Source organism: Numenius arquata, chromosome 1 (assembly GCF_964106895.1).
Source record: "Numenius arquata chromosome 1, bNumArq3.hap1.1, whole genome shotgun sequence".
In the NCBI taxonomy this organism is placed as follows: Eukaryota; Metazoa; Chordata; class Aves; order Charadriiformes; family Scolopacidae; genus Numenius; species Numenius arquata.
In genome coordinates this window covers 4,039,004-4,058,808 of record NC_133576.1, presented here as the reverse complement: position 1 = coordinate 4,058,808, position 19,805 = coordinate 4,039,004, and the positions used below count along the sequence as shown (strand labels likewise).

The following is a 19,805-nucleotide window of genomic DNA, read 5'->3' as shown; positions in this document are numbered from 1 at the left end:
ATGCCACATCTATATGTCTTTTAAATACCTCCAGGGATGGTGACTCAACCACTCCCCTGGGCAGCCTGTTCCAGTGCTTGACAACCCTTTCAGTGAAGAAATTTTTCCTAATATGCAATCTAAACCTCTTTTGGCGCAACTTGAGGACGTTTCCTCTCATCCTGTTTCTTGTTACTTGGGAGAAGAGACTGACCCCCACCTCTCTACAGCCTCCTTGCGGGTAGTTGTAGAGAGTGGTAAGGTCTCCCCTCAGCCTCCTTTTCTCCAGGCCAAATAACCCCAGTTCCCTCAGCTGCTCCTCATACGACATGTTTTCTAGACCCTTTATCAGCTTTGTTGCTCTTTGGACATGCTCCAGAATCTCAATGTCTTTCTTATAGTGAGGGGCCCAAAACTGAGGACATTATTTGAGGTGGGGCCTCATCAGTGCTGAGTAAAGGGGGACAATCACTTCCCTAGTCCTGCTGGCCACGCTGTTCCTGGTACAGGCCAGGATGCTGTTGGCCGCTTTGGCCACCTGGGCACACTGCTGGCTCGTGTTCAGCCGACAGTCGACCAACACCCCCAGGTCCTTTTCTGCCGGGCAGCTCCAGCCACTCTGCCCCCAGCCTGTAGCGCTGCATGGGGTTGTTGCAGGACCCAGCACTTGGTTTGTTGAACCTCATCCCATTGGCCTCAGCCCATCCATCCAGCCTGTCCAGATCCCTCTGTAGAGCCTTCCTACCCTCAAGCAGATCAACACTGGTAAAAGTCTGCATTTAGAGGGGAAATTGATAGTCTTTTTTTCCAAACTCTCCCTCAGATCATTGGCAACATGGTTTCAATGGCTATCTGTTTTGCTTGCCCATTTATTTTACTGTGCACCGGCTCCTCTGTTCAGCTATCTCTGTGCTGCACAGCTGTGGTGCGGTAACAGGGGAGGTGAATTTTGGCCCATAATAAAAAATAATGTAACAACATTATTTACAATTTCTGAGTATTGCAGTAGTTTTCAGGGTGTTTTCTCCAGTGTTCACAGGTATATTTTTGAAGGACTGTGGAGCTTTTTGCCAAAAAAACCCAACACCCAAGCTTTTTTTTTTTTTACCTGAAGAAGTAATATTTCTGAATAGCTATAGAGAATAAAAATGTCGTATATCTTTATTCTTTAAAAAGAAAAATAAATTTCATCCATTAAAATTCTGATTACTGTGTACTGTTTATGCTAGAGGTGAACGCACTGAGTGAGCTTGGTGATACAGACTGGGGGATGAGGTATTAGAAAGCAGCCCTGAGGAAAGGGACTTGGGGGTGCTGATGGACGAGAAGCTGGACATGAGCAGGCAATGTGCTCTCGCAGCCCAGAAGGCCAATCACATCCTGGGCTGCATCAAAAGAAGTGTTGCCAGCAGATCCAGAGAGGTGATTCTGCCACTTTGCTCTGCTCTGGTGAGACCTCACCTGGAGTACTGTGTGCAGGTCTGGAGCCCTCAATATAGGAAGGACATGGACCTGATGGAGCGGGTCCAGAGGAGGGCCACCAAAATGATCAGGGGGCTGGAGCACCTCTGCTGTGAGGACAGACTGAGGGAGCTGGGGTTGTTCAGCTTGGAGAAAAGGAGGCTCCGGGGAGACCTCATAGCGGCCTTCCAGTACCTGAGGGGGGCCTACAGGAAGGCTGGGGAGGGTCTGTTTACAAAGGCCTGCAGTGACAGGACGAGGGGCAATGGTTTTAAGCTGGAGAAGGGGAGATTTAGATTGGATATTAGGAAAAAGTTCTTTACCATGAGGGTGGTGGAACACTGGAACAGGTTGCCCAGGGAGGTGGTTGAGGCCCCTTCCCTTGAGATATTCAAGGTGAAGCTCGACGAGGCCCTGGGCAACCTGGTCTAGTTGGGGGTGTCCCTGCTGACTGCGGGGAGGTCGGACTAGATGACCTTTGGAGGTCCCTTCCAGCCTGGACCAATCTATGAATCTATGATACTGTTCATAGACAAGTGTGTCACAAATCCCTGCTTCCACCTGCAGACACACCGCTACTGGTTCTGCTACTTCCACTTTTGAATATCTAGCATAAAAGCACGGGAATTACAAAGGCCACTGCCTGGTTGCTGAGACACTCTCTGTCTCCCTCTCGGCCACCCTTCCAAATCATTTAACGTTGTGCGATTATTTTTAATGGGTGTTTTGTAGTTTTCTGAGAAACATTACGTTTTTCTATGGTTTGTTTTCAGGAACCTTTTGTTTGTGGCTTCATGTTCCTGAATTTTTGGCTAAGTAACTCTATTACTTATTTCATGAGTTGCTTTGGGATGCTGGGACTTAAGTTCTAGAACAGTAGCTTTGGTACAGGAAGTTGCTTCCTGAGCTGGTAACTCAGGCAGATAAGTTGTATTGGCTGTGACAGAGGTGTTTCATGGAATCACGGAATTGTCAGAGTTGGAAGGGACCTCTAGAGATCATCTAGTCCAACTCCCCTGCTCAAGCAGGATTGCCCAGAGCACATCACTCAGGACTGCATCCAGACGGGTGTTTTGAGAAGTGGTTTCTGGCTTTCTCTCTTGTGATGCATTTCTAGTACTGAATCACATTTGATGTAGGGTAGTTCTAATTTGGAGGGTGGGTGAGTGTCCATTGTTGCTTTTTACGGCTGCGTGCAGAATGACCCTGGCATTTCCCAAGGTTTGGAAACAAATTTATTGTCGTTAGGACTCTGGTTATCATGATGTTAGAAAAGTCCTTACGTAAGTTCTGGAAAGCCGTGCAATATGGAGGCTGAGGGGCGACCTCATTGCTCTCTACAGCTTCCTGAGGAGGGGAAGGGGAGAGTGAGGTGCTGAGCTCTTCTCCCTGGGATCCGGTGACAGGACACGTGGGAATGGTTCAAAGCTGTATCAGAGGAGGTTCAGACTTGACATTAGGAAGCATTTCTTTACCAAGAGGGTGGTCAAACACTGGAACAGGCTTCCTAGAGAGGTGGTCAATACTCCAAGCCTGTCAGTGTTTAAGAGACATTTGGACAATGCCCTTAACAACATGCTTTAACTTTTGGACAGCCCTGAAGTGCTCAGGCAGTTGGACCATATGATTGTAATAGGTCCTTTCCAACTGGAACTATACCACTCCATTCCCACTCCATTCCCATTCCATATTTCATTCATAGCAACTAGTACATCCCTGCTTCTCTTGGAATATAATACCTGTATTTCTTCCTTTTCTTCTGCTCTCAGGGAACACAGATTTAAGGTGATTCTTTCACTCTTCTTTAGACCCTTTAGTGATCAAAATACTGAATTTATAAATTTTTTTAAAGGTATTGCATACATTTAGGATAACTGTCGTTGAGAAAGGAGTGTGGTCATGATAAAATTGTAGTAGGAAGGAAAGATATGACTTCTGTTACATTTGTGAAATACTTTTAATATTTACACTTATGTGTTTTCCTTTTTAAAAGGAAATTGTCAAGGAAGCATTAATGGAGGAGCAAAAACGAAGTGAAAAGGCAATTGAAGAAGCAGTGAAAAGGACAAGAGAGGAACTGATGGAATATATTAAAGAGCAGAAGAGGGTGAGTTACCAGTGGTTAATGGGTTTCACTGCATGCAGTGAGAAATTGGTGAAGTTTCTTAATCCTGAAACTTGTCTTAAAGTGCACAAGAAAACAGAATCAGGAGTTGTCTTCAGATTTGTCAGTCCTTTTTTCAAATATTTTGATACTATGATATATTTGTTCATATATATTTATAGAATTTTAAGTTCATCACAAGCCAAAAAGCAGAAATGAATACGTTGGCTGAAATTTACAATATTTCTTATTACAGTAACTTAAAGATAGGGCGTAAATGCAGTCTGTCGAATTCAAATTGTGATCTGAGTTCAGTTCATTGAAAGCTTTGCAGTATCAATAACAGATGCTATTTTATGTTCACAAATTAACTTTACTATGCAGTTAGCACTCACACAAAGGTTATTAACTTTTCCCTTCAACCCCTATTATATGACAGCCTGAAAAGGTATCGGTATTCTATTGAGCATGATTCATAGCCAGTATACTGGTCTTGTTATGAAATGTCGTAGTGTTCTGAAACTTGGTTGCAGATATTCTCTTAATATTTTATACTTGCAGTTTAATGCTTGTATATAAACAGTCAAATGTAACTTAAAAAGTTTAATTCACTTTCAGTAGGAGGAGAAAAAATTAACACACTTCTCCCTTTTGAGGCTCTTTATAAAAATAAAAACAAAAAAAAAATTAAAAAACCTTCTTTCATATGGTGGTAGCAGCCCAAGATCAAACTAATTTATTTCAGTATTCTCAATAAAGAAAATCACTAAGCTTGAATCTAATTGGTAATGTTGTCCTGAGAAGGAAGTAGAAATAATGTGTTTGGCCTCTTCTATTCCCTTCTTTTATGGGCTGAATAGTATTACAGGAAATAGGATTTAACTTCAAAAGTTCCATTCTACTACTAGTTAGGATTAGTATTGGATGAGCTCTTTTCCACTATGCTGTGTGTGGAGAAGCTTGCATTTAGCAGTATGGCCATATTGGCAAACATTTAAACAGAAGTCTGGGGAAAACACAATCCATAAAGAACTTATTTATATCTGAAGTTTGTCATTTACAAAGGATAAGCTGTGGGGAAAGTGAAAATAGGTCTACTGTTTTAAAATAGCTTGTATCATAAACAAATTGGTCAGCAGGAGTACTAGTCCAGATCATCTAATCTATAAAATGCAGACGACTCATTGTTGACAGCTAGATCACACCATTTTGAATTGACAGTAATTTCTTGCAGGCACTTCAATAGCAGCTCATCTGTCCTTAATATCTTAGATTTACATTTTTGTCAGGATTGGAGGCTTTCTCCCATTTTCTTTCCGCTTGAACACAATTGGAGCTCATTACTGTTATTCCATTGTCTGACTGCTCTTAGTCTGTCTTGATCTTGTGTAGCTTTCACAAATCAGTGAAACAATGAAATATCATCTTCAAAGATTCAAAATCCTCTTTGGTTTACCCAGTAGGAGCATCATTTCCATTCATTCCGTAGAGTTCTTGAATATCAAAGTATTTGTCGACTTTTTTCCCTTATTGATCAATTGATGTGTATTTTCATTCATTTAAAAAAAAATCATAGGTAAGGACAGCTAATTTTTTTCTGGCATATGATTTATAAATTTGTCTGTATTTAAGTTGAGAGTGGAAGATGTTTTTTAACTCCAAATCATTTGGCATAATAGCTTTTATATGATTATGTAAGAGTCAGAGCAAATGGAGCTTGGTCAAAGCACCTGTCAGAATAATAAATATACTTTATGAACTATACTAAAAAGTAGCAGCTTACAGAAGGAATTATTAGAAAGAACTCAGTGAAAATGCCTCGCTTTCCTGGCTGAGATTCAGTGATGGTTTTTTTTTTTTCTTTGAGTGATGGGAGGTGTCCCAGTTACACACTTGCAAAGGTAGTGTACACCATATATGTTTCATCGTTGTTTTGTTTGCTGGATCCTTCAAAGCACGGGACGTGGGCACAACAGTATTTGTACTTGGTTAGCAGTGGTTAAAGAGCTTTAGGAAAAGACTCATAAACAGATTCTTATCCAGCTTATTTTGTAATAGTACAAAGTACATTTCGTCCCTCATGGCAAATGTAGTATACACCAGTTTTCAAAGTAGCTTGTAACTCACTTAGTCATGAATTCCATTAAAGCTTTCTTTTAGTAAAAGTATAATAGTTGTTTTATCAGTTGAAGAAAATCAATTGTCTATTTGGCCAGTTTTGTATTTGCTGAAAGTATTTTAAAATATTAATGAGCATTTACAGTTGTATTTTTGCTTAGATTCTTTGAATTTCTGTAACAGTTAGAAAGAATTGATTGTGAATGAGTATTTTTAAAAATAGACTGATATGATAATTATTTTTAGAAGTCAGTTGTGTCAACATAACATGTACATAGAAAGTAAACCATAGAAATCTCCTGTTGCAGTTCCAAAACCAACTTCAGTTATATTCTAGCTATGCTAGTGCTAAAATAGTGGTTACTTTTAAGAGCCAAGAAACTATACAATTTAAGTGTTCAGAGACTTACCAACGGTGAATCCAGCATATCAGATACCTATGTATTTTTTTAACAGTCTCTTATCGTATGGTACGTATGCATGGGATTATTCAAATTAGTAGAAAGTTACTTAATAAAAAGCAAGTAATTGATGTTCCTTTGTCCTTACACAGCACTTTTCAACCCTTTTCTTTCCTGATCAGTAATCTTTCAGTGGTAATTCTTTAGAACTGAGGAAACTAAATTTCCTGCCTTTGATAAAATTATTATCTTAATAATTTAATGTCATAAGCATAATTTTTTTCTCTACCTGTGTTGTTTATAGATCCATCATATTTCAAAGCCTTTCACAGATAAATAGCTCAGAGTTAAACTAGCAGTTTTATGTATAATATGTTTGACATTGTTACGTACAAATGAGTCATATTCAGTATCAGTGGAGCAAAAAGTGATTTATAGTCTCTTTGTTCATATTTTCTTATGCACAATCAAGCAAACTTTAATGTATTTAATTTTTTTAATAGTAAAAATGAGAGGTTAGTAAGATTAAAATTAAGAGGAGGAAATGGAAAGTAATGCAACAATTTCATCACGCTAAAGTGCGCAACATAAGACAAGAACAAATGTAACTTGCTCTGCATTCAAGCCAAACAAAGTCTCTAAAGCTAGTGGAGAATGTGTTGGCAATTCTTCACCTTTGATTAAAGGACACTGCAAGCTAAAACAACAACAAAACCAAACTGTGATGGCAACATATTTTTTCACACAATAAATGAAAGATAAGCAATGCATTGCAGTTATGTCTTTTTCATACTTCAAATATAATCCCAACTTTTTAAAGATATATAGCACTATATTGGCAACAGTTCAATTTATGTACTGCCCTCAGTTTTTTTTTCCTCTGTGCTATATTATAAGAATAATTTTATACTAGAATTTTATTTTTTTTTATGTTGCCACAGATAACATCTTAAGAATTTGGATAGCTAAGATGTGAAGGAAATTTCAGTTGGGAATTTGACTCTATTATTTCATAACCACCACCATTCTGAAGCATGCTTCAAAACTCAAACAGAGTAAGACTGTCACATCTGTTCAAAGACATATATAGCTACCAAACTTGTGGAGGTTTATGAATAAACACCTTGAAGAACTCTTCTTAGTCAAATTTGAATATACTTGTTTAGACTCTTAGCCAGACTTGCTTTCTCCAGCAAAGATAAATCCACATTATGTCCAGAAAGTTATCTTTATTAATTGCCTGAAGGTGGAATCGACCCTGTAGTATTGATACACCCTTGTTTGCATGTAAGTATCAGAAGGTCTGATACTTGCAAACCTTCCTGCTAGTGGGGTGGGAAATGAGAGGAGAGAGGTCAAGTGTAGCACACAGGGAAAAAAGAGATAGGCACTAAGGTAGGATTAAATGGCAAACCACTAAATTCACTTTTGTCATAAAAATAGATTTTATTCTTGGTTTGTATCCAGTGCATGGATACAGCACAGTATTGCGTGCCACCTATATCCATGAGGCACGGATGTAGAGGAAAGCAAAATCTTTGTTCGGTTAGAGAGAGTAGAGTAAAGAATAAGGAAGGACTTGTCCGTGAGTATCCAATGTCTGTTCATTTTGATGTAAGCTCAAGATTCACAAACTCATTTGTCAGTATTGTCTTTTGTTGCCTGATGTTCATAATCCTATAATCTCTGGCCCCGTATTGTGGTCTTCAGTCATCTGACCGCTCAGAAAACACGCAGTACTGTGACAAGCCCCAGCACCTTAACTGCCCAAGCTCCAATAGATCAGATAGGCCAGCCATTAAGGCTCACTGTGCCTGTGCTACTGATTGGACTAGGAAGCATTTAACAGCTTTTTGCAGTAATTCTTTAAAAATTCCAGCATTTGTTTTTCTACTGAATTTATGTGAAGGGGTTCCCCATTACTAGGTGGAACAGCTGTCGCGGACGGAGTGATTAACTTCAGTAGTTAGAGTGAAGTAGTGAAATATTTATTAAGGTGAAACAGTGGTTTAACAAAATCAGTAGTAAGTGCGATAAAACCAGTAGTAAATGCGATAGTGTTTTACGAGGTTCGATGTCAAAGTACACTCTATTATTTACTGCATAGAGGACAGGGTCAAACAAAGCTGCCAGGGAGACCCTCCTGTTGAGTCACGAGGTTCAGAAAGGACCCCCTTGCTTTCTAAACTCCTTCTCAGAGAGGAGTCTGAGCGAGGATGGATCCAATCCTAGTCCCAAACTTGGTCAACGGTTTACGTCTAAAGGATTATATGTGTGCAATCAATCCTTTACATTACTTAGCTAAGATTTCAAAGTTTAGCATGCCATTAGTCACTAAACAAGAATCTGTTGCGGCAAGGAATCTCTCAACCTTGAGGAGTAGAACCTTAAGCGAGAGTCCTCACAAAAGGGGAGATCCTGGCTTGCAGCCCGCTGCCATACAGGAGAGCTCCAAGGGCTCTTGGGCTGTCCACTATTTATACAGTAAGATAATTGACCTATAATCATATTCTCATGGGAACAAAATTTCTAGGTCCCCACTCCAGTGTTTTGTCTGTGTTGCCAGCCATCCCCCAAAGTCCAGGTGCAAGTTATCACACCTGATGTTGTGATGGCCATGGTGGCCAAGGCCTGAGCAGGAGCTGGGGGGGAAGGGGGGTGGAAACAAAACAGGGAGAGCACACCTCCACAACAGCTCTGGGTTTTTTTAAGAGTTAACAGTTTTGTTTCGCTAATACATCATGCTGATGTGGCAGCATACATTTGCATGTCTCTATGTCGGCTCTTACATGTATGTGTGTGTATACATTTATATTTGTATTTATTAGCTGGAGATCAGGGCAAGAAGTAGAGTCTAATGGCATGTAAACTATGGCTTAGCGTTGCAGCTCCCAAACTGTGATCCTCGGACTGTGAGACGAAGGCATAGCAGTCCCCTATCACCGATCTGTAGAACTGTATTGCCGTTGCAATCCTTTCGGTTAAAGACTGGATTAATGGGTACACGATGCTCTGTTAGGAATATGAAGACAGGCGAGGCCCATCCCTGCTCCAGGTTTTATGGACTTCATGTGGGGCTTTGGCCCCTTCACTGAACGCTTTGCTTCAGCTGCATCAAGTGAATATGAGCATAGCTTTGTCCCAAAGTGCCAGTTTTACAAGCAGTTCCAAGGAACTTTCGCGTTTATTGTTTGCTTCTGTGTGCAATGTAATTACGAGATTGACTGAAATTTTGGAGGTACGTTAAAAGTATTCCAAATATGTGAGCGGAAGAACAAAAGAAATATGTTAGCTTCCTGTGAAAAGTAATGTTTGGACAACACCTTTGCCCTAGTTGTCTGCTTACACTCTGTCTCCTTTCACTGATCCAAGATGGGAAGAAATCAAGTTGCAGCCTGTACCAGATGCATCAGTCCGTGAAGCTGTAGAGTGGAAGACAGGAATTGTTATAAGGTAGTAAAGGTAAATTTTCAGAATCCATTGGTCTGAGAGAAGTTTCTATCGCCGTCTCTCGTTAGTCGTTCATCAGTGAGAACTGAAGCAAGAATGCATAGCTTAGCCATGCAACACAAAAATCGCCCCAGCAATTTAGTAGTTACGGACTAAAATATGATATTTCACAAGTCCAGGATTTGTTTAAAAAAGATGCAGTGATGGTTCTGGGGGTTCTGTTCATTCTGTGTCAGATTCTCTGATTTTACACATTGGCTTCTGAAACTTTAAATTTAGTTATAACTAGATTTTCTAGAATAAGAAGGTTATAAGACTGGAAAGGACTTTTTGGGTTATCAAACCAGTCTTTTGCCATTGTACGTAATTCATTTTCCAAGCGGTCATAGAAAAGTCATTTTGAAGCACTTAAAGTAATCCTTTTCCAATTTATGGCACGAGCTGTATTAGGAATCAGTCAGTTCGTGCCGTTCAGATGGAGATGCTGTAGGGGCTGCAATGATCCTTGAGAGCGTGGGCCTTTTTTTTGCCTAATGTGTTTTCTAGCCTAGTCCTCTTGTAACAAGGTCAACCGCTACTAACTTCTGCTTCTTTATTGCTTTCTTCAGTAGAGGGTCATTGAGTCCTAGCAGTGCAGTTGTTTTCCCAATGGTTGGTATTTCTGTATTTATCTGTAAAAGTATTAGCAGACAAACTAATACCGTAGTAATAATTTTGTGCTAGTTTGTTCTGCATCCATAACAGAGCAATTAAAACGTGGTCACAAAGTTGAGATGTTTTTGCCCTTCTGAGTTTTGTTCTCTTCCGTAATGTGGCCTTAGTGTAATTGTTCATTATTTTTGCATATGGAATTGTTTGGAAATTCTTTCTGTAATCATCAATAGAGAGTTTTATGACACTTTTTGCTTAAGGAGCTTTATCAAGTACCCCTTCAAACAGTAAAAGTCCCATTTGATTTTAGTGGGAATACAGGTGCCCAAAAAATGTCATCCTTGTCCTGGAATGTAGAACTTTAATTGAATTTTTCTAGTTATTTTACAGATACTCTTTCAGTTATCTGTTTTGGGGTTTTTACTGTAGGGTCATTTGACATTTTAAACAATTTAATTACTTGGATTTTTTTTTTCTTTTCATGGTTATTTATTCATACTAGATTTTGTGCAAGACATTTATGCACTGTTTTCTCTTTATGCTTTTATTTTTTCCATTCCTGTGATTGACTTTTTAATGTCTACAGTACTGTGCATTTTGTGTTTTAAAATAATTTTTTCCAGTAGTGTCCAATAAATAATTGAACTGGGTTCTGAAAGGGTGACTTCACATTAACTGGGAATAGATTAGACCCAGGGTGATCTGAAATAATATCTTGGTGCAGAAATTTTTATTTACTGTAGTTTTTTGAATTTCTTTATTGACATCTTTTCTACCAACTTTTCATGTATAAAGTTTATGAAACTTTTTTTTTTTTTTAATTAAACCCAGAGGAGAAGTAGATTCTAACATATTTGTTCCTACTTCCAAAACACTGGAAAACTACTGAAAAACCTATATCTAGTTTAGTATTTTCTGTTCCTGTATCTAAATTTTGTAGGAAAATTTAATGAGAAAAATTTGACTAATTAGAATGGGTATATAGATCTACTGGATCTACTATCTTAGAGAATAAAGGTGGAAATAAGTAGAAGTAAAAGCATGAAGATGTGTTGCACTGAGTATCTGTATGCAATCACATGCATAGTTGCATTTCAATTCAGTTGAGATGCGGGCACATCTTGCTTGTTAAATATTTAATGTAACTGAAGCCGATCTCAAAAGTAATAGCAGATCCTGTCCTTCGATGCATTTTAGTCCTCAGCAATTGTTTATCCCCATCATTTAGTCCTTCAACAATTTTAGTCTCCAACTGAATGGATAAAGCTGCTTTTCAGAGAATGTTCAAGTAGAAAGTTCACCTTATCACGTTTTAGCATTAAGTTAACTGTGAATAATTTTTAATCTCTCCCTAGCCTTCTGCGTACCAATCATATATATAGGAACTTCCTACTGTTTACAAATTTGCAACATATCCTTGTTTTGGATATTTTGTTCTATTTCCTCTTTTTCTAGGTCGCAAGAGGAACTTTATTTAGTTGTATTTAATATTCAATATGTTCAAATTCTCATTCGCTTTATTTTTGTACCTGTTGGATCATTTGAATCAACATGGCTGCTGCAGAGCAGAATAAACACAAACATGAGGAGTTCAGTACAAAAAAGAAATAAAATCACTGAAACTACAATGTGATTTATTTATTTTTAAGACAGGTTGAAAATTAATTGCTACCATTTCTGTTTCTTAAAGTATAGAAATAATAGGTATGTCTCAGCTTCTTTATGAAGTGTTCTTTATAAAGTGTTAATAAAGCAGTTATTGCTTGATATTTATTTTTACATTTAAAGATACACTGTCAAAATTACCATTGTTGTATTGAAAACTCGTAACTCTCAGCACTTTTATGAATTTTTGTCATCTTAATCGAAAGACATTGACAGGACAAGAGGTAATGGGCACAAACTTGAACATAAGAAGTTCCATCTACACATGAGGAGGAACTTCTTTACTTTGAGGGTGGCAGAGCCCTGGAACAGGCTGCCCAGGGGAGTGGTGGAGTCTCCTTCTCTGGAGACATGCAAAACCCGCCTCGACATGTCCCTCTGCAACCTGCTCTGGGTGGACCTGCTTTGGCAGGAGGGTTGGACAAGATGATCTCCAGAGGTCCCTTCCAACCCCGTATCATTCTGTGATTCTGTGATTGTTTAAATACTTAAGAGGGGATTTCTCTGAAACAGGTGTTTGGCATGTGCAGAGATGCAAGTTAATATTTTCCATTAATTTCAATTTTATTGGAATTTCTTGTTAAAAAAAAAAGTATCGTTATATGGGGCTTTTTTCTGCATGTTTCATGGAGAAGTAGTACACGAGAGCATGTCTTGTTTTACCCCCTGCTTTGTATTTGACATGATCTTTTGTGCCATTGAAATACTGGTTATACATTTTTTTACTTGCTTTGTGCACATGGTAGAATTTTCCTTTATCATGTTGGTGTTTTTTGTTTGTCTATCATGTTGTAAAAATATGCTTTATAAAACTCAAGGAAGAAGACAAACATTTAGAAGTGTTTGTCCCTTAAACTAGGCGCTATATTAAGTCTGTTCCAAGAGGTTCCTATGATCTTTTGGGCACCTCAATCCAAGAGAGATATCGAGGTGCTGGAGCGGGTGCAGAGGAGGGCAACGAAGCTGGTGAAGGGCCTGGAAAACAAATCATATGAAGAGTGGTTGAAGGAGCTGGGACTGTTTAGTCTGAGGAAGAGGAGGCTGAGGGGAGACCTCATCACTCTCTACAACTACTTGAAAGGACACTGTAGAGAGATTGGTGCTGGACTCTTCGCACAGGTAATTAATGACAGAACGAGAGGGAATGGCTTCAGGCTCCAGCAGGGTAGGTTTAGACTGAACATCAGGAAAGAATTTTTCACAGAAAGAGTGGTCGGGCATCGGAACAGGCTGCCCAGGGAGGTGGTTAAGTCACCATCCCTGGATGTGTTTAAGAGCCGTTTAGATGTGGTGTTGGGGGATATGGTATAGGGGAGAACTTTGTAGAGTAGGGTAGATGGTTGGACTCGATGATCCCAAGGGTCTCTTCCAACCTAGATGATTCTATGATTCTATGATTCTATGATCTTATTTTCTGGAAGCCTCAAAACTACTGTCTTCTAACTTGGTCAATACAAGTCTTCTTATCACATTGTGTCAATATGAGAAGCACTTCTCATCACACATTCTGTTTGCATGCAAACACATGTTTGCCTATGAGCACTACATCATACAATAAAATCATGAAATCCTGCAATTAACAATACTTAGAATATTACAGTAATGATTATAAAGTGGTCTAGTAAATACAGTTAGATGTCACCTGCAAAACAAGCAGGAAGATATACTTCTTCCCATAATAAGGAACCCACCAGATATTGTAGATGCTTAAAGCTGAAATGATTCTTTTATTTTCTTTTTAAAGACATCTTTTTAAAGAAAATTCCAATCAAGAACGTTTTTTAAATGCATACATATTTTGCTCTGGCTATGATAGCAACTGTGTGAGTGCACGCTTCTCCTGTTATGCTCTTTTCTAGGTTCTTACTGTTTGCCTCTGATAAAGACAGATGCTATACTAGATGGACATTGGTCTGGCATGTACCAACATGTTGCGTACAACCTATTCTTATGGTTTTGTTATGAAAGCAAAGTGAATAGAGAGTAAAAATAATTTCCATGAGTGTATCTTTAAAAAAACCAAAACAAAACCATAACAAGGTAATGTCTGTAAGAAATGCCAAATCCACTGGCTCTGTGCTACATCATGGGGAATTACAAAAGGAGGCGCTTGGTTGTTTTCAGTTTCCTCAGGGGGACCAGTGTAGCAGCAGCAGCTACCACATTTGTAGGACGTACCTGTGGCTTGTGCTGTTTCTTGCCTCAGTACTAAATACTACATATTTCTGATTTGAGTTCTTATTTTGGCATATATAGAATCAACTCTTCCGTGTCTACCAGAAAAGAAAAAAAAAGAAAGATTTGTGGAAAGTGGTAGGATGCTAAAAATTAGATTATAACTCAGGGTTTAATTAGAAATATTTCTACTTTTAATTTTCTCAGGAAGCTTGGAGAACTGAGCCCTTAAATTCATTATGTTTACATGTCATGTAATAATACATACAAGGACTTCATTAAGACTTTTTAAAAATGAAATTATGAAATTAAAACCTGGTACTTAAAAGTAAAAACCACTTGTAATATGCATGCCTTCAGCGCATCATCCAGGCCAGGAGAGTCAAATGATACTTTAATGCATTTCTGTAAACATTTTTAGGAATGAAAACGAATACCGATGTCAAAAGCTTATCAGTTCGGCAGCCTGATTTAGATATTGTACTTACCTGGAATACATTTTTTTCATGGAACATACCTCTTGTTGGGCTATGTAAATGGGATTTACTTCGAAAAAGAAGATAACATCTCTGACCACCTCTGTGAACCTCTGTTTTGGAGGATTACCATAAGTGTTCTTATGAATTCAATAATTTTACTCTCTCTATATTCTCTGTGTTTTCATTGGAAGATGCAGAGCCATAGCAAAATTAGATGGATAAATGCACTTGGTATTATTCCACGTTGTCAGCCTCACTGCTCTCTTCTTTTTTGGTCAGCAGCAAAAAGTAGAGCTTGCTGTAGTTATTCCTGGTTGGTTCCCTGTTCATGCTACCCATGCTGTAGCTGTCATGTGTTACACCATTTTTTTTGGTGGAAAACTAATGAGGGTTTTTTTAAGGTAAAAAAAATACCTCCCAGGAGCCATCTTCAAAATTACTTTTATTATAAGTTTAGTGCCACAACTGAAAAAATACAGTTCCTTTCTGAGATGCAAAAGTTGCAGAGAAGGCAGCCTTGCTCAGAGGAAAATATACAGTGCTACACTGAGCTTTCCTTAGAAAGAACAAGAAAAAAGAAAAAAAAAAAAAAAGCACAAAACAGTAAAATTGTTTTAATATGACAGCAGGAGATGGACTCAAGGAATATTTATGCTCCCAAAGGATTTCTTCGCCCTGGAGAAGAGAGGTCAAAGAATCTGCTCTTCTAGGCTCCCAACTCAAGACATCAGATCATTTAAATGGTACCAATTTCAAGCTGCTGTGAAATATTGAATTAAGCAAGTATACGTCTGTCTGTCAGAGGAGACATCTATACAAACTAGAATGCTACCCGGAGAGTTCAGGTTGAGTTTTGGTTCCTCTTAATCTCTACCACTCTTGCATGAGAAAGCTCAAGAATATCACCATCCTACTTGCTTCCTACCTCTTGTGTGTGTGCCTGCCTCTCTGCCAGTGGCTACCTCAGAGCAAGTAAGGTCTCACAAACCCTACAATACATCATCGGTGAAGATGTAGAGCTGGGGACGGCAGAATTTAGCTTGGGTATTGTGCAACAGTTAGCCACGCTTTTGACTCACGCTGAAAGTAAGACAAGTCACCTTCCAGTCTCCTGTTATTCCTTCACTTCTGTTCAGTAAGTGAAAAATAGGCAAACTGAGAGAAATCGTGTAGCGTTTTTGAGTTGTTTTTACAAATGCATTTCACTTTCAGTCACCTTAGGGCTACTTACAAGTAGATATGAAAGTTTCAGACAGAAATGTGATTTTTCATGTTGACTCTGCCCTTGTAAACTATCCAGAAACTAAGTAAGGCTGAAGTCAATAAAAGTAAAAGACGAAATAGTTCCAGGTGCCTTATAAAAATTCTAATGATCAAAGCAGTTAATTGGTCACTACTGAACTTCAAACTAAGATCTGTTTTCAATTATTTGTTGTTAGAAAGGTCAGGAAATTCTTTGCTCTGCTTCGTATTTTTTTCAGACTTGGACAGTGTTCAGGCTGCTTCTACGTAATCTGCAGATGTCGTTTGCCTTGTGTTAAAAACTAGGCATTGTTAACTCTTAAAATCACACAAATGTTAGGAATTTTTGTGGAATGGAGGTCTACAAAAGTATTCTGTTGTCCAATTGCAGTATTTTTATTGTCAGTGCTACAGATTGGAAGTTGTTTATAAATCTCATGGTTCCGTAATTTACTGCCTATTCATTGCTATTGAGTGCTTCGAAACACTTTCATTCAATACATTATAGTTTGCATGTTTATAGCAGACAAAAATGCAGGACTGCAATACGGTGCCTATTATTTATGTACTTTTTAGTTTATGTGACCACTAGCTGTACAGAGGAAAAAAAAAATGAATTCTTGTAGTTGGCATATGCAGGGGAAAGTAAGCCACAAGAGAGAACGTTTTTTACCAAATAAATCTTGTGCTGAATAGGTTTTTTAAAGAAATTTTCTAAATGGCAAAGATTTACTTCATGAGATAAGTACTTAGAGTAAGCATTTCTTATATTTGTAGCTCCTGAACTACTACCAGCCAGCAAGCAAATTTTAATTTTTCCTATTTACATTGACATTCATCTTCCTTCAGGAAAATTAACTGCTTGCTTTCTGACAACAAAACTAATTATATTAAGCAGTCAGATTTTGTCTGCTACATTGTACACGGGTCTCATTGACTTTAAAGGGCGTATTTTGGCCTACAGGGGAAAGCTTACTTTGTTAGGACTGGAGGAATGATTCGAATGACAAACTTGTTTTTATGCAGCCCGTGTTTCCCTGAAAGACACTTGTCACAAATGCACTCCCATCCCCATGTAAGGGACAGAAGCTGCGAGCAAAGATACAACCATTGTAATGAAATTCACTGCACTACTGTGTGTTCCCATGGGATTTGTGCAGCTGTGCTGCGTAACCTTTAGAAGAAAGCAGAACTAAACATTGCGTTTCTCTGACTAATATTTACCAAAATATAAGTGCACACTTCAGAATTGCAAATATCCAAAAGAGATTTTTTTTTTGAGTTCAGTATTCAATAGGTCATTTTTTCCCATATCATGGAAACTAAGGACCTATTTCAACAACAGTATTTTATTTATATTTAAGAATCACTGGCAAGCTGGTGTAAGCCGTGGCTGTCTTACTGTACAGTAAAGAGAAAGCTGGCAAGTTTCTCTCCTGGCTTTGTATAGAGAAATTATTCCTTTAGTTTGGTAATAATGCAATTATTTTTGGAAACTAGAATTCCAGGGCCATTTCCTGCTTCCCTGACCAGGTGCTTTCTGTGCACTTTTGTCCAGTCAGCGGGATGCGTGGGAGGTTACCTCTATGGGGTTTGGGACAGTCAGCTTAGCTATTTACCATGTAACTAGAAGAACTGGAAATTTTTTTGCTCGTTTCTGAAAAGGACATGGAATATTTGGAAAATACAAGAGTTTACCCTATTAACACATTTGTAGAGGGTCAGCTCATCTTGGACTGTACTTTAAAGTGCAAGTCATACACTTTCCCAGTTTCAGTGGGATTATTCTGGAAAGAAACAAGTATTTAACATTTGGAGAGGGAATTGTGCATTTCATTCTGTGCACAGAATTGGAGTCGCAACGCTTTTTAAGGGAAGAAAAATAGTGACCAAGTTATACCCAGGACAGCAGGATATATCTATGAGTAAATCAGATTAACACACCTAATTTCCTGCATGGCCATTCTTCTGTATCAGGGTTATTTTTAATAACGTACTAGATTTTTGGAGTGTATTTTGTATGTTTATTTTGTCTGAAGAAAACAACTAGACTTTGTTTTGGCCTTTTGAGTATTCTTCTCTCTGGTACACTATTTTTTGGGTTCGGTTATGGTAAGAAATCCCATTCCGATTTTTTAAGTTCCCTGTGTTCTTTTTGTAATTACATATAGCCATACAGATTTGATTTACCATGCATGCACTTGTAGAACTGATTTATTTATCTATTTTACCTTTGATTTTGTAGATCAGGTATAAAGCCCATAAAATCTATCTTGAAAGCACCTTTACCAATATAGATTGTGGAAGATGATCTGTGTTACAATTGCTATAACCCTTGTTATCTATGTAGAATTTTTTCCTAACATATGAAGTATTTTCTTTGCAGTGTTCACAGAGAATATCTTTATTATATTCTTTCAAAACAGAAATACGTGGGTGGCTGGATATTCTTCAAAGCTATCTACCTTCTCAGCTCCTATCACCTGGCTATTATTTGAGTTCATGTGCTTATAAAAGAGAGTGTAATAGTAGTTTATGTTCAATACTTGTTGTTTGCGTTCTTTAATATTTTAAGAGAGGATTTTGTGATAAAAATCAATATCTTGCATCAAATTATTCAAGGTAAAGACTGCAAAAGAATGCTTGGAGCTCAGGGTAAATGTTCACTTCATTATCCACCCTGTTGAGGAGAGGCAGCAAATTCCTTCGCGTTGTTCAAATTGTCTGAGGAACTGTCTGTAGTTCACTCCTAAAGGCTGGCCACGTGAGAACATCCGTGTACCTCTACATAGTTGCTCTGTTGTTCATCCATCAAAACTACCACAGAAAATGGTCAATGAAGTTTTCCCTAAACAAATCAGACTAAAAGTTCTCCCTTTGCATAATAATATTAGAATAATATAAAATAATATTTTAGTTCCTTACAATATTGGCAAAAATGCCATAGTTCGCTTATATTCTTCATAAGGACTTTGTTTATAACCCTTTTTAGATTAAGAATTAGGTCAAATTAATGGGGAAGATCAGCACAGTAGAAAAGAGAGAAGATGTCTGCCAGATAGCTGAAACTGGCTGGGATTGTAAAAAGTCATTTGAAAACAGTATGATTACCAGAAAACACCTCCAAGCATCACTTTAATAGAAAACAGAAATGGCTTTTTTTGGCCCCTCTTATCAGACATATAAAAGTCTGTGTTTGTTTCTTGCTATTTCTGCTGATGATTTTTAATTTTCTACTTTCGAAGGTCACATTATCTCTATAGAAAAATCTATATACGTAATTGGTGTTTCTGCCACTGAGGAAATGTCACAAGGCTGGAACCATTTTCTTCTTACCCATACATCAGTCTTCAAGCTTATTACCGTAATTGTAGCCCATTGCAATTAAAGGAATTTTTATAGCATTTTGGCTTTCTATCCAAGTAAGAGTTGACATAGAGTTCAGCTATTGCTTATCTATTATCTATATTTTTTTTCTTTCCTGAAATTATTAAATTGGTTGCCTTCTAGACATTTATTATATAAGTAACAGCTCTCAGCTTTACTTAGCTGACAATTCCTTGGCCTTCTCTCATTGACTGCACCTTTGCTTTTCTCTCTGTGCTTCTACGAATGCCTGATAGTATCTACTTTTGTGATACATCTATTGGCAGTAACCTTTGCAACTCAGCAAAATCTCCTCTTGAAACCTGAATCCTAATGTAGCTTTAAATTAAACTATAATAATAATAATAATAATAAAACTATAATTAAACTATAAAATAATTAAACTATAAGAGCTGAGATTCTTGGGGTGATCGTGGTTAGACTGTAAATTAATTTTTTTACTTTATTTATATTGTCTAAAATTCTCAAGTGTGCCCATCCAGTCATTTTTTTTTCTCTCTTAAGTAAACTTGCAGAATTATTCACTATTTCTATATATTTCTATTTCTATATGGAAATATTATTTCTATATATTATAGAAATATTATATTTCTATATATTTCTATTTTCTATATATTTATACAACTAACTGACATGATGATGAGTGGAAGTAAAAGAAACCCTTTACCTGTTTTTCAGAAATGTACTGCATGT

The 19,805-nt window shown here is 37.8% G+C and overlaps 1 protein-coding gene across 1 annotated transcript in view; it reads left to right on the top strand.

The window, feature by feature from the left end:
• Positions 1–19,805, top strand: part of CCDC91 (coiled-coil domain containing 91) — a 158,787-nt gene that overhangs the window by 120,290 nt on the left and 18,692 nt on the right. Inside the window, exon 12 of the mRNA XM_074155405.1 lies at positions 3,434–3,547. Within this exon, the coding sequence (XP_074011506.1) occupies positions 3,434–3,547 (114 nt within the window). The remainder of the gene's footprint in view (positions 1–3,433; positions 3,548–19,805) is intronic.